Below are 17574 nucleotides of genomic sequence, written 5' to 3'. Positions count from 1 at the left end.
CAGACATTTGTTCATAATAAAGAGCACAGCCTGTTTGGAGGAGAACTCCCTGCTCACATATCAAGAAAAGAGGGAGTTCTGAGGCAGCTGATAGCTGAAGCTCAGATTGGATGCTAGGAAATATTTCTTCTCAAGAAGAGTGGTGCTGCAGTGGCACAGGCTGCCCAGGGAGATGGAGAGTCACCGTCCCTGGGGGTGTTTCAGAGTTGTGTGGATGTGGCACTGAGAGATGCGGTCATTGAGAATGGTAGGGATGAGTTGGTTGTTGGACTGTATGATCTTAGAGGTCTTTTCCATCCCTAACGATTCTATGATTCTATGATGTTGTGAAGCTGGTTGAAACGTATCTCTCATCATGCATTTTGGAAGTATTGAAACTTGACCCAATTTTTCCTCAGCTACCTAGGGGAGCGAATTTAACTTTTGCTAGAACCTGTTTCAAATGTCTAACGTGCTAAAGCCAAACAATTTTAGCACAATTTACTCACACAGACACACAAAAAGGATAGTTGAGAGAATTTACATACAGATGAAGTGTGTTTTCATACAGACTAATTTCTAAAAATTTCTCATTGTAAAAACACATGTTGGAGTTACAGGCTTCCACACCTTTAGCAGTGAAATAAATAAGTGGTAATTTTGTCAAACCAAAATATCATGTTGCCTGTTTCCCTTCTGCAAAGTAGTAGTGAAATTAAAGGTAATAGATTATGAAGCCTATAAAGTAGTGCTTTAAAATAACATTTTGAGGGTCGGTAACATCAGAATTAGAGACTATCAAACTGAAGCTGTCTGTACAGTCTTAACTGGATTCTTCAGGGGTTGTAAACTATGATGTAGCCTTTAATTATAGTCAAATTTATTCTCTTACGGCATTTGCAGAGATCACTTTGTTTAGCCTTTGCAGTTGTTGGCTGCAAAGGCTAAAGAGAGACATTTGTTAAGATGTAAATCTTTGGAGAATTTCATTACCAAACTCTTCCTGAGTCCCTGCTGAGCAAGCATGACACCTCCCTGAGTCTCTGCTTCCCTGGGCAGCCCTGGATTTGTAGTCTAACTCCAAAGTGTAGCAGAAGTGACGCATGTTGATGAAGTTGAAACAAATGGAAAACAGGCGAAGAAATGTTTTCCATAACTTTGTATTTATATCTCTATTTCTGTGGCTTGCATTAATTCTTTTTATTGTCTATATGTTTTAGTCACTGTGTATGATGCATTAGTGAAAGGAGAAATCTTCAAAGAAGTTAAGATACGTGTGTCTATGTGTTTAACCCCTTCCTTTTCCATTTAGCTACCAGGAACTAAAATATGTATGTTTGCAGCATAATATGTAAAGTGATTCAGTAAAAATATCCTTCATTTTTTAAGAAATTGTAATAGGTTTCTGCTTTAAAAAAGAAATAACAACAACACAGGATTTTTATGATGATTCGGAGTATTTCATGCTCTTCTTTTGCATGTTTCTGAATAGAGCTTTTTAATTTGCCACGTACTGATTATATATTCTGAATTTCCAAAAATAATTTTTGTTTTGTTATTGTCAGATTATGAAAAGGATTAAGCCCTATTCTTATAAAATAATATAGACAAATGTAATGTGCAGTGTGTTCTCCTGTTTTTTCTAATAATTTTTTGTTGTTGTTGTTTCTCCCCTTTTCCAGTGATGATCTTTTCTCCCTGCCTTACTGTCCAGGGAAAACCCTGGTTGTTGGAGCTTCCTATGTTGCCTTGGAATGTGCAGGATTTCTTGTAGGTCTTGGATTAGATGTCACTGTAATGGTGAGATCCATTCTTCTAAGAGGATTTGACCAGGATATGGCAAACAAAATTGGTGAATATATGGAAGAGCATGGAATCAAATTTATTAGAGAATTTGTTCCAATCAAGGTAAGCTCAAAGTAGTATAAGACTACAATTGATTGCATTATACCTATTACAGTGTTTTAAGTTACACATATTTTATATAAATAAAGAAGTTGAATTTGCAGTGTAGGATCAACTTTGATATACCACAGGTTATTTTTTAACTGTTTGAAATTGATTGAGTTCATGAATCTTGTATAATTTTAAAAGTACAATTTAGCTTAGTACTGGAATTGTCTGAGATTCCAGAATTTGTTGTTTTTATGAGAATTAGAGGGGTTAGTATATGTTATGTTAACAATGTTATGTCTGCTCATCTTGATCCTGCAAATGCTACATGTGCTTAAATTCCAGCAGCTCTCCTGAAGTCTGTGAGACTTCTTGCAGGCTGATACATGAGAAGAAACATATTCCTTGTAAGATCAGGGCTACTGCATCACAAATAATTATATTTTTTCATTGTCAATTCTCAAATTCTCAGCCAATGAATACGACTTACAATGCTCAGGATCAGTGGGCTATACAGAAAAGTCTGAAGTACCCATCTCTATCCTTTATGTGGCAGAGGCCTTAAATACATGCCTAATTTTCTTTGAATTCCATAGGGATACTCATGCAATTAGTTGTGTGTGTGTGTATATAGGCATATTCATACTGTAAAGTAGATTAGGTAAGCTCTGGAGCTTTTCTAATGTTAAATGGCCTTATCACAGGCTTCATGGGGTCCTAACTATGTTTTTCTTAATGCTTTTTCATGATGATTAGTGCTTAGTTATTATGAATTAGGAAGTAATGTATTAAGCAGTATTCTGCTTGGTGTTCAGCTAGTGTTTTACTGAGTTTAATGCTTAAGGAATGAAAGTATTACGTAGAGTGAAAACTGGTTTTGTTGTTTGTTTGTTTTTTAGTCCACACTTAACAAATTTTAGGAAATGCTCTTACCAGTTGCTGCTCTCTAGATTTGACTCATGGAGGGTCAAGGATGATTAGCTAGCTTTTAATTTTTTCAGGTTTAGTTTTTTGTAAAATATTTTGGGGGCAGGGGAAGGAAGAAGTTGGTGTTACAAGCAGAAGGTCATTTCAGGTAAATTACAATGGTCTCTTCCAGCCAGATGCACTCTGTGGAGTCCATTACTGTAGTCATAAAACAGTCTGTGTTAAATCCTGTTCCTTTACTACGTGTCTTTGATTTCTGTGTGAATAAAATATGTGGCCCTGTTTCTGGTTGAGTCACCTTAAGCTTAAATTGCTGAATATCTTTTTATCAGGTCGTCTCATTTCTTTCAAACATTGTTTTTGAACTTATGCATGTTGTGCTTATTAAGATATCTTCCATGGGACATTTGAGGACAGCAAATTATTATTAATAATGCTACCTTTGAATAGGAACAGTTCAACAGAGAGATCCTTTAAAGTTGATAGGTAGCACAGAAGGTTTTTTAAATAAAAGAAAATAAAGGACGGGGGGGAAGATCATAATCAGAAGTTTGCTTTTTCTGTCTGCAAATATTTAATATAAAATTGGAACTAGGGCCATTCCATTGTTCAAAAGTACTCATTTTTTTCCCCTTTGGTGCAAACACTAAACTTTTTTCAGAATAGTCATTAAGTGTTTTATACTTATACAACCAATCTACAGCGAGCCATAGAAAGCAACTGGGAGCCTTACTGTTCCTGAAAAGGTAAAGGAAGGGCTGTAGTTGAAGATGTGTGGTTCCTTCCTTATAGTTCACTGAACACTAAGTAGGGGAAAAGAGAACCCACATATATAGTTCCAAATTTAATTCACTGCTTGATTGATTATTTAGTTTGGAAGAAAGAGCCAGTGGCATCAGTCTTTCTTCTTTTTGTTTTTTTGAGATGTAGGAGTTGCATATGTATAAACAGAAACATGTCCTTATTGTGTTCATTAAAATAGTAAATCCACAGAGATGAAACAAAATGTTTAAATACGTAAGTAACAATAAATCTAGAGAATGACGAAAATATCTTTAGAACATAGGTTTGAACTTTAGGTCATGGTTAAACGCTCACTTTCAGTCATAAGATATTGAAAACAAATATACATTTACTTACATATTTTGATTTGAAGCTAATCCTTGTATTTTTTTATTTTATTTTTTCCCTAAATGTTATAGGTTGAACAGATTGAAGAAGGAACTCCTGGAAGACTGAAAGTTACAGCCAAGTCCACAAAAGATGACCAAGTCATTGAAGAGGAATACAATACTGTGAGTCCTGTCTAAATATGTAAAGAACTTGGAGTAACTTTCTATTTAATGCTAAGATTTCTGAGATCTTTATATCTGTATGTTAGTTTTATTAAAAAATAATCTTAATTATTACAATATGCTAGTTGCATACAGTCAGCATCTAGTTAATGTGAGAAAAGTCTAAGAATCCAGGAACATGAGTGCCTTCTGAATCACTTGCGTGCTTTTGAAACCTGTTTTTTAGCTCAGGCTTTGGAAGAGCTTGATAATGTGGAAACAGATGAAGGATTTCTTTCCCAGGGAACTACTTGTCATAAACTGTAGGTAATGATTTTCAATAGCTGTCACAGCAACTGAAGCATGCTCTTTTGGAGTTAACATAAAGCAGTTGTCCTTACAAGAGCTAAACAAACCGGTGTCATGTCTTCTGAAGATCTGTTGTTGATGTAGCATCTTCAGAAAAACAACTAATGCCCCATGGCAAGTCAGGCAAGGAATTTTAATACACACTTAAAGCAGCAAAATTATGGTGCAAACGTATTCAAGTGTGCTATTTTATGTTTGATGGAATGTTTCCATGACCTCTCTCACCACTCATCTTCTTAGGCCTTGATGCTAAAAGAAAAAAAGAATTGTAGACTTGTGATCAAATCATGTGAAAACACATGAACTATATAAAAATTAGGATTTGTCAGCTTGGGATTTTAGACTGCAAATACACTGTGCCAGTGACTTCATCTACTTACATACTGCATCAGTTCATTCCATAACAAGGATATGTGTCAGTGTCTCTGAGTGCTGATATTATGAGAAAGCTAAACAATAACAACAGTGTTGTTTCATAGATGTTTTATTATTTTTCCTGCTCTGTGGTACTGAAAGTTGGTTTGGTTTGTTTGTTTTTTTTTTACTTTGCGAAGCAGTGCCTTCTTTTCTTTACTTCTGATTTCTTATTGTTACTATATCTTTCACTGAAATGCTGTCGCTCGTTATAAAAGCTCTGAACTGTGTGTGATCTGAAGACTTACAGCTCTGAACATTTGGCCAGCTTGGTCATCTAAAAGAGTTGAAGCTGATCTTGGACTCCTACATCACAGTTCTGTTGTCATTTGATTAGCATTGTGTAGTTACCTGGCCAGCTGTCCAAGACTGCATAGCACACAGCATTTTTCTGTGCACTAGTAAACACTAGAATTTGGTTTGCTTGTTAAGGTAGCTAAGTTTGTTGGTCTGGTAAGAACTCAGAATGGACTGTAGCATTCTGAACAAATGTTCAGACAGGTAATATTCAATAAGTAGTATTCTTTGGCACAGACTTGTTTGAGAACCTGTGTAAGTGAATTATGCTTTTTGATAAAAACAACGATTTTACTGTCTTCATATTTGCCTAAGCGTTTGAGTTACCTTCTTAAAGAACCCTTTCTTTGAAGAGCATCTTGATGTCACTTGCTTAGGTAGAAATATGATGTGACAATTCTGTATGAAAGTGCGAGGAAATAAAATAACACATTTTAGAATGCTCTTTGTGCATTTCTCCAGGCTAAGGTATTTGGCTGTATTTAATCCCAAAGCTGAAATGTGTTATCAATAGGTTGCAATGCTGGAATGGCTTGTCTTGAGCTCAGTGAATGTACGATGAGTAACGAATGTATTCATATTCATGTTACTGAGCCTTAGCTGCTGATCTTTAGTATATAATGAAAATAATAGATAACAAAGATAGTTTTAGGAAACCAGTAACGTGTGCATTTCTGTCTTGCAGGTGTTGCTAGCAATTGGAAGAGATGCGTGTACAAGAAAAATTGGTTTGGACAAAGTTGGAGTGAAAATCAATGAAAAGTAAGGAGAAACATCTATATCACAGACTGCTGAACTTGAATTATTGATTAGTGCAGTGACAGCAGTGTATCCATTTTCAAATGCTGTGAGGAAAAAATTGTTTCCCGTTTGCGTGCATTTGCATAGGAGACAATGTGGCAGATATCTGCATTTTCTATGTAGCTCTAAATGTTTTCTTTATTTTACTGAAATGTCCGTTCCTAAATGTTGAGTTCAGAGGTGTCTGTCGCATTCTGTCTGTGTTCACAAGCCAGTCTCTCAGTTTCTTCCAGTGACTGAGCTTCCTAAGATCTGCCACTTGTTTCATGTTCGTCACCTTATTTTTCTCTCTACTGCCATTTGTGGTAGAGATATGTTTGTTCGTATGTACTTTTAATGGGGTGGATTTTGTGTAATGTACAATTTAATTAGAATGTTACTACATGTTTATTTTTTTAATATAAGGCCAAAGAAGCACTCTTAAACTCTCAACAAGAGCTAGTGATGTGTTTTAGCATTTGGAGAAGTTTATTCCCTGACTTATAGCAGCTGCCATCTCCTGCAGAGAATTTCAGGTTTAATGTAGTGAGATTGATGCACTGGGGAGTGGAGCTGTAGGTAGCATTTTCAATATTGGTAACTTTAAAACATCTTCTAGATGTGAGGGACTTAGGCTATGTTCCCTTTTAATGAAAAGATGCAGGACCACGAACTTGACTTGGTTGTCTGTGGGAGAGTAGTGCAGAGGGCAGATTATATATGAGTGCAGTGACTGATGTTGCTGAAGAGAAATGTTGCATTGCTCTAAAGTGAAAATTTTGGTCTACTAAAATTTGCTAGACCCATGCTGTCTTGGAGAGCAGTACACAACTTTATTAGACACTGGGACATTTACTACTAAGAGTGATGTAGTGACAAAGAGTCTTTTTCTAAGTAAAGTTGTTTTTAATATAAAAATCACAACTGGTCCTTCAGTCAACTGCGTGACTGTTTCTGTGCCTGATTGGTTTACCTGCTAGATGTGTTTCCTGCAGTGATTACTACACTATCTCATTAATGGAGTAGGAAACATAAATAATTTAAAACTTCCATTAGCCCAGTACATTTAATGCTAAAGAGCTTGCTGGCTGTCCCTTATGTAGGGTGTATAACAACTTGACTTGTCTCTGCAAAGAATTCTGAAGTTTAAGTGTCTAGAAAATAATTTATCCACTGACCTGCAATTTCAGTGGAGAAATTCCTTTGCACTGTAGCTTGAGTGGGAAAATGTCTCTTCCTGTCATTCTTCAAGGTTGCCAGTACACAGTTCAGCTGGTAGTGGTGTGTGTGTGTTGAGGAAAGCAGTTATGTCTCACTGAAGAACTGATTCATAAGATGAATCACAACTTCCTGGGCTACCTCCTTATCCGGTGTGTACATTTCTGTAATTTTGATGGAGACCAAAATTTGCATAGTTTACCTTCTTGCCCACGATTATAGGATTGTGAATATGACTTCTTTCCCTCATATTTCAAAAATGTGCTTCTTTTTTAAAGCTAGAGGGCTCCACTCCTGCAATATTATTTACTACTAGAGTCTTCACAGCGGAATACTTACATCTTTTATTCTTGTTAATACAAACTGTAGAACGGGAAAAATACCTGTCGATGACATGGAGCAAACAAACGTGCCATATATTTATGCTATTGGAGATATACTGCAGGACAGGCTGGAACTCACACCAGTGGCAATCCAGGCAGGAAGACTGTTAGTTCGAAGGCTTTATGCTGGGTCAACCATTAAGGTAAGTAACCAATTGCTACAACACTTTGTCATTGCTCTACTTTTAAGTAGATGCGATGCTCTGAATTTTCAGTGTTATTTGCTCTAGTATTTTTTTTCCTTTTGTTTTCGGTGTCATACATAGTTCTGCTACAAATTGAGAATGAACATAAAGATCAAATCTGCCAATAAGTCAACACATGTTTATACCTGAGAAGCTGAGCCTGAAAAAAGTGTTTACATCTCATGTTAGTGCAATAGTATATTTCCATCAAGTTATGCTAGTCCAAGTAGGAGTAACGTGGGTCCTTATTTACACCTTATATTTAATGTGTAAGTAGGAGGAAAGGAGAATGCCTTTTAAGAAATGTTATTGAAGCACCATTTATGTGGGTGTTTGTCTCTCCATCATAACCATAGGTCATAAGCATAAAGATTTTTCTCTTGTACGGTTTGCAGTAGTTATATCAGGTTCTGTTGTCAGCCAGATTTAGAGCTTGAGTGAGTTGTTTATTTGAGGTTGACAGGTAGCAGAGAAGCAGAATCCTGAATCATTGTGGCTAATGTTATTACATCAGTCAGGCAGTGTTTAAGAAAACTGTAGCTGGAGCCAGAATTTTCTCTTACTGTAATATTACACATACATCTTAATTTACATTTTATGCCAGATAACTATCTCACAGGGCATGAAAATCTTTGTGCTACTAAAGAAGACATCATCACTTTGAATTAATCCAATAAATAAATAACTACTTAGGTGGAATCCTGGGTTAGAAGAAACTGTTAATATATCTAGTTCCAGCCCCCAGCTATGGGCATGGACACCTCTATCTAGGCCAGGTTGTTCAAAGCCCCATCCAGCCTGGCCTTGAATGCTTCCAGCGAGGGGGCATCTACAGCTCCTCTAGGCAACCTATTCCAGTGTCTCACCACCCTCACAACAAAGATTTTCTTACCGATATCTGGACTAAATCTACCCTTTTCCAGTTTAAAGCAATTTCCCTTGTCCTGTTGCTACATGCCCTTATAAAAAGTCCCTCCCCAGCTTTCCTGTAGGCCCTCTTCAGGTACTGGATGGCCACTATAAGGTCCCTCCCAGAGCCTTCTCTTCTGTAGGCTGAAGAGCTCCAGCTCTGTCAGCCTGTTCCTTTTGGGGAGGTGCTCTAGCACTCCAATTGGCTTCATGGCCCTCCTCTGGACCTGCTCCAGCAGGTCAAAGTCTTTGTGTTGAGGGCTCCAGAACTGGTCACAGTACTCCAGGTGGGGTCTCACAAGAGCAGAATAGAGATGTAGAACCCCCTTCCTTGACCTTGCTTCTCTTGATGCAACCCAGGGTACAGTTGGCCTTCTGGGTTGCAGGTGCACATTGCCAGCTCATGTTGAGTCTTTCATCAGCTGGCACTCCCAAATCCTTCTCGTCAGGGCTGTTCTCATGCCATTCTCCATCCAACCTGTATTTGTGCTTGAGATTGCCCCGACCCAGGTGCAGGACCTTGCACATGGATAACTGGAGCTTTTTGTACCCTCTGTTAAGTATGGCTTTGGAGGCTTTATCAGTATGTATTAGTACTTGATGGTAGAGAGTACAGAAGATGGAGCCAGACTCCTTTCAGTGGTATAAAGTGCAAGGACGAGAGGCAATAGGTGCAAACTGAAACACAGGAAAATTCCACTTACGTGTAAGAAAAAACTTTTTTTTGTTGTGGGGGTTGTCAGATCTAAGGAGTTTGCCCAGTGAGGCTGCAGAGTCTGGATACTTAGAGATATTCCAAAGCAAGTGGACAAAGTTGCAAGCTGTAGCTGGTTCTGCTCTGAGCAGGGATTTGAAGTAGGTCATTTCTGGAGGACCCTTGTAAGCTTAGCCACTCTGTGATTCTGTGTAAATGATAGAATTTGCAATATAAATTTGCAGTGATACACCTAAAAATGCATACATCGGTAGGTGTCTATGCAAATATAGCATCTTTTTGTTCTCTGTGCATCGTGTTAAGCTGGGAGAACCATTCTGAACAGAAAACACTTTTAAGCTCCCATGAAGTTGGGGCTATTTGACTGATGGTATGTGGTGAGGCAAAGCTTTAGTTCTTGCTGTCTGTTCAAATGGTTGTAGTTCATGACTTTGATTCTGTGACATCTCCTAGGCTGTGACTGAAGAAAAAGATGATAGTTATTGGATGGTGGACGTCTTTGTATCATCATGTGTTAAAATTGTGTTTTGTGGAAGCAACTGAACAGTTTGCTTTTTCTTTCTAGTGTTACCTGTGATCTGATATGCTTTAAAGCAGGACACTTAATGTTCTCTTACTTCTTAATCTATGCATGTTAATGTCAGTATGGCTTTAAACAGATCATGGTCTGGTTAACATTTCTAAGTAGGGGACAGCACCAGACTTCTGAGTGGGGGACAGCATGATTTAACGTGATAATTAAAAGCAACTTTCAGGGAAGAATAATAATCCAAGTTTTCTTCCTGTCTTTCAAATTGCTGAATTTTTTCCCAGAATGCTGTTTTTTATTACTAACATTGTATGTTTTTTATTTTATTCTGAATACCATACAGTGTGACTATGTGAATGTTCCCACCACAGTGTTCACTCCTTTAGAGTATGGAGCCTGTGGATATTCTGAAGAGAATGCAATACAGAAGTTTGGGGAAGAAAACATTGAGGTAAATGCCTTAGTTTCATTTGGATTTTAAGTTCCCAATTTGTAATTTGAAATAACGTTAAGGAGTTGATTCAAACAGCATTCTGTGTTCTGATGTAAGGGCAGAAGGAGGTATACTTCTGTCTTCCTTAGCAGTTCCTGAGGATGTTATAAAAGGTTCCCAGTTCAGATAGTTCTAGTTCCAAATATGTTTTGTCTTTGGCACATAGAGCTCATAGCTGGCATATTTGTCTTCAAAGGAAAAATAAAATTTTGCAAGTGCTTCAGGGTGAATCAAAGGTTAGTATGAAGTTAGTGCCGAAAAAGATATTTTCTTGTCACGTTGGTTTTGACTTTATGTTCCCAGTGTTGTGACATCATTTTCCCTGCATGACTGTGTAAGCAGGTATTTTACTCACTTGAGTGATCCTTATTCATTCACTGGTATTGCTGTTGAATGAAATCAGGCACTTAGTGCATCAAGCTGTTCTTACAATATGCCATAGAGACCACATTGCAAAAAACTTAAGGAAAAGGAGTCAGACAATAATCTGAACTTTGTTTATGTCCTATGAAGATCACTTGAGGAGCATTATTTGGGGAAATAAGCATATGAGTGGTGTTCAACTTAAAGTGAGAGATATCAGGATTTTGGGGACAACTGTCTCAAAACACTTTTATTATTTTCTGAGATGTATCCTATCCACGTGGATGAGGAGCCTTATTTGCAATAAATCATCTGTCCAGTGATACTGGTTGGGGGGTACTGGGGAAGGACTGTCACCCTGAGTTCACGTTTTCCAAATTTCTGTGTACGTGGCTGACTGCTAATGAAGAGCTGCTAGTTAATGGTTCATCCACACATTGCATCTCAGTTGTTGAAAGTTTTTACATGAGTGATTTCCAAAAGTGCTTTGCCCTCCAAAGTCTGCTGCAATGGCAGTCAGTAGTAAGGCGCTGCCTTTGGTGGCAGACAGTGCAAACTTAAGCTAAACTGGCAGCTTTTGGAAGATCATGCTGTCTGCTATGTAATTAGGGAACTTCTTTTTAATCTTTGTTGTATTTCCAGGTGTACCATAGTCATTTCTGGCCACTGGAATGGACTGTACCATCCAGAGACAACAATAAATGCTACGCAAAAATCATTTGCAATATTCAAGATAATGTAAGTGTATCTTCCCTTCCAAGGAAAGCAGAAATTGTTTGTTCATCATAGGGACTGTTAATACCACAGCTGTAAAGTCATAATATTACTGTATTAGAAGTCGTATCAGTGACATCTTATTCTCCTTTCCTCAGACTGGGATTTGCTTTTATGGGAGATTCTTCTCTCTGAAATTGAGGTCACTCAGAATGCATCACATCTTGTGAACTCTGCAAATCCACATGTGTCTATAGAACACTTGAGATGCTTCCAACAGAATTATTGTATGTTGCCTGCACAAATATCATTTAAAGTGATACGCCGGGATTATTGTAGGACTAAAATAAAACTTTCTGGTTAAGGAAACAATCAATACCTGCTAAAACATAAACAAAATTCTGATTGCAATAATAATCTAATTTTATAAATATATTAGCTCTAATAAAGTTTTGTATCTATTTTACCTATTTTCTTTTATCAGCAGATACAAACTGATCTTTCTGGAGTTTTTTATGTCATAATTTTGTAAAGTCTGCAAACCTCTCTGGTTTTGCTCATCTCCTTTTACTGGAGGAGTTTGTACTGGGGTGGATGCTATTTTAATACCAATGCTTATGTTCCTACTCTAAGTTACTTAAGAAAATAGAAAGACTTAATGGTGATTTAAAGTATTTTATTAATTTGTTTCTGTTTCTTGTTCTGAAAAACGGAAATGTGCTTTAACATCTGGAGATAGAATTGAAAGTTATCCTGGATGAAAATTTTGTTCAGGAAATATTTGAATTTATAGTGGAAAACTAGTTATCTCCACTTAATTTTTGTGGTTTTATTTTTACATATATGTGTGTGTGTACATATATATATATATATTTTAAAGGAAAAATGAGGATAATTCAAATTTTGTTATTCCCTAACTATAGCTTTTATTATTTGTATGAACCTTGATTGATACTCTGTCCTCAGGCTTACATGTAAGCCTTTCATTGTTCTGAGTATCCACACTCTCTCATATATGATACTTAGCAGGAGGAGCAGATAACTTCAGTTCCTAGCTGGGCTAAGTCAGTGCTCAGCAAAATCCAGTTAATGCCCTGAAATCACCAAATGCACAGCAGTTAGCTTTTGCTGGAGGAGACCTTCTTTAAGAAAAGCAAGTCAAGTCAGCACAGCTTGTTCCTTTGAAAGTTCAGTAAGAATATGTGCACAGTTTGGCATATTTTGCAGTTGAAGGGGAAGCAGATTCTTGATGTAATGTTTTCCTTTTCATAGAGAAGACAACATTTTTCCCACTAAGTCCCTTCTGTTGGAGATAATGATAGTTCGTGTTTGTGTGACTTCGTTGATTTGTGGTATCTTTTGTAAACTGATGAAATTAAGTACTCTGAGTAAGAAAACTTAGCAAAAATTCAGAAAAAGCAGATAACTCTGCTTGCATTTGATTGTCTTTGTTATTTAGGAGAGAGTCATTGGTTTCCATGTCCTCGGTCCAAACGCTGGAGAAGTCACCCAAGGCTTTGCGGCAGCTATGAAATGTGGATTGACCAAAGAACAGCTGGACAGCACCATAGGAATTCATCCAGTCTGTGCAGAGGTTTGTATATGAAGGCACCTTTGTATCCTAGTTTTGGTGATGTTCTGGAATAAGGTGTTAGAAACCTGAATATCAGAATTGAACTCAAGAAGCCAGAATTTAAGGAAGGTAGAAGGGAAGATAGAAACAGATCATTTCCTGTCCTAACATTTATAAACATAACATTTAGGTGTAATGTGACTTTTTTTTTTTTTTCTGTTTGTAAAATATTTATCGTCTCCCCTAAGCCAGTGCTCCCTCTGCTGGGGAGTAATGAATCTTCATCCCACTCATCTGTTTTTGAAGGCTTCAAATCCTGTTTCCACTGAGGTGGTTGTCAGACTTAATTTTTCTGGATATGTATACTGAAAATAGGCTCACAAACTGCTGTTGTGGAATGGGGGAACCAGCTACGTGGCAGTTTTTCTGTTCAGTTCTGTTCTTTTGAAGACCTCTGCTTTGCTTTGTAGCACATCATTTTTGAAGTGAAGTACCCAAAGCCATGCAACCACTTCTTGTGTTTGTCTGGCTGTTTCTCTTCAATGAATAACTGATTTTTTTCTGTTGGGTGGAGCACAGTTCCTCACACATGTAAATCAGTGATGTTGCATTGATTTTAGTAGATTTAGGACCTCTTATTTTAGTTGAGAATCTCAGGTAACTGCATATGACCTTTGTAGGTCATTGTACAGAATTCGGTTTTACTTGCATATTTTAGCTACAGAGTGTAAGAGAGGGCACTGAGGTACAAAAGAAGTCCAATTCTCTTGTTTTGTGATATAAGCAATACAATATGAGCACCTTTAATTCTGTCTGCAAGCAATCTGAATCATCTTCAAAGCATCTGCAGTACAGATTGTTTTTTTCGCCCGTGATATCATCTATTGGTGTTCTTGGAAGCCCTTGAAGAGAGGCAGTGCGTTCTTATCAGGGGCCTTGTAGAGGGGGAACTTTGAGAGAGGCATTCAAACCTGTGAACTTGAGTAGGATATTAGCATATGCAGTGTGAAGAGAAGATTATAGTTGTAATTTATTCTGGACATCTGAGCTGCTAAAACTGAAACTGAATAGAATGATGATTAGGTATAATTTAGGGAGGTAATTTCAGATAATCATATTTGTTTGAGTGGGGGAGGAAGAAATTGGCTTAGGAGAAATACACTATTTAAAAGCTCCAGGGAACAGTGATCATTTTTAGTGCCCATCTTCAGAAGGCTTTTTTATGCCTGTTACTTAATTTAATCTCTTATGCAGTAAACAGAAATCGAAGTGCAAGATGGAACTCTTTGATTAAGAAAAAAATGTTTGAAGTTTGTTTGGAATTTGTCAGAACTGTGCATATCTGACTGAAGGGGGTAATGGATAACAGCATTCTGTTTATCGTACATCTATAAAAAGGCTAAAGAAAATGAACTCTGATCTGAGCAGTAAAGGCACAGTGTTGCAGGATCAAATACTGACATCTTTGCTTGCATTAGTACTGTCTGCTCAAAGAGCCTCATGTGAAATACAGTATTACTCAGCTTGAAAAAGACTATTAGACTGCAGATTCCATTTCTCACTGTTTACAAATTAGAACCAGATTTCATTTCCCTTATTTGAGCAGCATTTTGTTCAGCAGAAAGCCCAATTCTGAATAAGATTTCTTGTAAGGCAAAGTACAAATAACTGCAAAGACAGATTGGTAAGTCCTCAGCCTTACAGAGTTACCTTCACCCTTCACTGTACTGCACAGCTTGAAATACAGGCATGTACTGAGCATCTGTGATGAAGAAAGTGTCTTCTGAAAACAGGGACAATTCTGTAAGTTTGCTAATGACTGTTTTCCAGTTACAGGATCTACAGAGTTGTCTTAACTTGCAATAAATGTCAAAAACTTACATTTCCAATGATTACTAAATGACTCCAAGCTGGCTTACTGAATCTGGGAAGCTGAGGGGTCCTTGCAGCCACTGGAGCTGGCTAGCAGACCCAGAGCTTGCACCTAAGCCAGAAACAAAATAGATCAATTGTGCGCTCTCTGTTTTTTGTCTTTCAAAATCAAGTAACAATAAAAGAAGGTACCTATACGTTGTCAGTCTGTAGATCAGAAGTAAGAGTTAGAAACCCCATCTCAAGCATGCACCATGGTTTAAATCTATTTCTGTTCTTTCGCCATATACATTAGACATACATTTATCTTCCTGATTTATGCATAATGTTCTTATGCTTGTAGGAAGTGGAGGAGGTATATCATTTATTAATGTTTTCTGATGTGCTTTGGCAGCCTTAATGCACCAGAGCTTCTACTTGCAAGACTGTAGAGCTTTCTGATACCTGTTATCTTCAGATACTTCAGTGTTATTTGCATAAAAGAAATATGTATATTCTTTATTCTCTGCTAAGTTTATTCTTCCAGCGAGATGGCTTCGATGATAGGTAGTTATTGCAACTTTGAATCATTGAGATTGAAGTGGATCTTGTTTCCTTTTTTTCCTTTCTCTACCATATCTATGCAAAACAATGCAATTGTTTGCATAGTAAAATTCTAATTTTAAACAGTTTTGTAGAATGTTTCCTTTTCAATTTTGATGCCATTTAGTTTTTACAATAATTATTTTTGAACTTGTTGTTTTCTTTAATGTGACTTGAAAGCACTAAAGATTTTACTTTATCAAACTAGATTTAAAAGGTGTTTCTTAGCTATTGTCTGGAGGGTACAAAACACAAACATAATACCTACATCAGCAATCAACTCCACACTTCTGTAATATTTGGAAAGATACAGAGGCAAAACTTACACTCTCTTCAAATGCTATAGCCTTAGGTTAGCTTTGATTTGCCAACAAAGAAGTCAGCTTTGGGAAATAAAGACACTTAGTCAGTAAGTGTAGAAACTGGAGAGTATTATTGCTGAGCCCTTTTCTACTGTGAAACTCAGCAGCAGCAAGACAAGGCTCTGTAAAGCAATGACACTTGCTTCACTGGCATAAGGCAAATGTGGAGAACAAAGGGTATTTGTATGTGTGTGCTGTTTACAGGCAAGGATTTTAAATGTACATCTTTCATTGTTATTTTATTACAAGAAATGGCTGTGGTTTTAAACATTATGCCTATGTTAATCTTCCAGAAGAGAAGATTCATTCTAGCCATACTAAATGTTGTCTTTTTTTCTTTCTATCAAGGTATTTACCACTCTGTCCATCACCAAGCGTTCTGGTGAAAGTACCCTTCAGTCTGGTTGCTGAGGTTAAAGACCCCCATTGCTGTTATTGCCAGAGACTGACTTTCATCGCTATGGCTGACTTGCACAACTCAGAAGAAAGATTTTGAAAGAAGTCATCATCAGATGACTGCAGAAATGTTTATGTTTCAGGCAGAGCATTCCACACTCCTGAGGAGAAGAACAAAATGGGAGTTAGCCACCAGTGGTGACTGACTGGCAATCAACAATGCAATGGGCACATTGACAGTCCAGCTGATGTTTAGCAGGGCATTTTGCACATGCTTTCATGAAATCACAGCCTGAACCCTGCACTGTCTGGTGGGCAGTGATGGAAGAACTGCTGGCACAGCTGAACAACAACTTTATTTTTTTTCCTCTTTAGTTTGCTACTTGAACAAAGAACCATCCTAACTCAAGAATGTCACCGCAAGTTCAGACAACTGTGTTTGGAGTTATAACACTGCAATTGCAAATTCTCCTTACGGGCATGCATTTTTACCAATGACTGTTGCATGCCAACGTTGGGGATTTATCTGCATGTTTGGTTATGAGGAAGGAGGTATCACTGGAAAAAAAAAGAAAAAAAAAAGTGCTGTCTACAATAGTGACTCGTTGCTTCCAAGTGGACTGCTATGACTGTTTATTTGAGAAATACTTGTTTCTGAAAATATTACTAATGAGAAAGAAAATAGTTTTTATTAAGGCCTTGCTATACAGAAAATTTTTTTTTCCTGATAGTAATTACCTTGCATATAACACAGAAGTGACCTCTATAGCTTTATCTTGCGGTTTACAAGATTATAAATAGTCCAGTTTGAAACTGATTGAATTCCAATTTGGATTGAATTATATTTCAAGAGTACGACATAGCTTTATTCAGTTTGGATAAATTCTTCCTCTTCAGGTGTGCAGTGGTGTACCGCACGCTTTCAAATCTGATCTGGCCATTTGCACACAGTGATATTGAGGCTTCCTTCACATTGATGGGGTGATCAAAACCAAGCTGCCAAAAAAAAAAAAAAGAAAAGAAAAGAAAAAGCAAACCACCACCCACTCAATCTCTGAAAACTAATATAGTAGTGCAAGTTCTTCTATATAGACAAGGCCTACAAGATGTATTTAGTTCTATGAATGTTTTGTAACGTATTTGATTAAGAAATCAATACTTTTGAAACAGGATTTCTTTAAAAAAAACGAGCAAGGTTACTTTCTTGAATGTTCCTCTTCTGCAGATAAACTGCATACATATTTATCAGAAAGAGGTAAAACCCTCTTTGTAATGGAAATGTCTGTGCTTTTTGATCTGGTTTTTCATTCCCTCTGTTTTAGCAGGAATGTTCAGTTCACTTTCATT

General features: G+C 37.2%; 1 protein-coding gene across 9 annotated transcripts in view; it reads left to right on the top strand.

The window, feature by feature from the left end:
• TXNRD1 (thioredoxin reductase 1) overlaps positions 1-17258 on the top strand; it is a 38869-nt gene extending 21611 nt beyond the window's left edge. For all 9 annotated transcript variants that reach the window (XM_090143471.1, XM_090143465.1, XM_031600029.2 and 6 more), the window contains 8 exons: positions 1662-1887; positions 4002-4094; positions 5839-5915; positions 7521-7677; positions 10216-10323; positions 11371-11466; positions 12902-13036; positions 16180-17258. In XM_090143471.1, the coding sequence (XP_089999597.1) occupies positions 1662-1887; positions 4002-4094; positions 5839-5915; positions 7521-7677; positions 10216-10323; positions 11371-11466; positions 12902-13036; positions 16180-16248 (961 nt within the window). In that variant the 3' untranslated portion in view covers positions 16249-17258. The remainder of the gene's footprint in view (positions 1-1661; positions 1888-4001; positions 4095-5838; positions 5916-7520; positions 7678-10215; positions 10324-11370; positions 11467-12901; positions 13037-16179) is intronic.
• The last annotated feature ends 316 nt before the right edge of the window (positions 17259-17574 follow it).

Source organism: Phasianus colchicus, chromosome 1 (genome assembly GCF_987193195.1).
Source record: "Phasianus colchicus chromosome 1, bPhaCol1.hap1.1, whole genome shotgun sequence".
In the NCBI taxonomy this organism is placed as follows: Eukaryota; Metazoa; Chordata; class Aves; order Galliformes; family Phasianidae; genus Phasianus; species Phasianus colchicus.
This window is presented reverse-complemented; position numbering and strand designations above follow the sequence as displayed.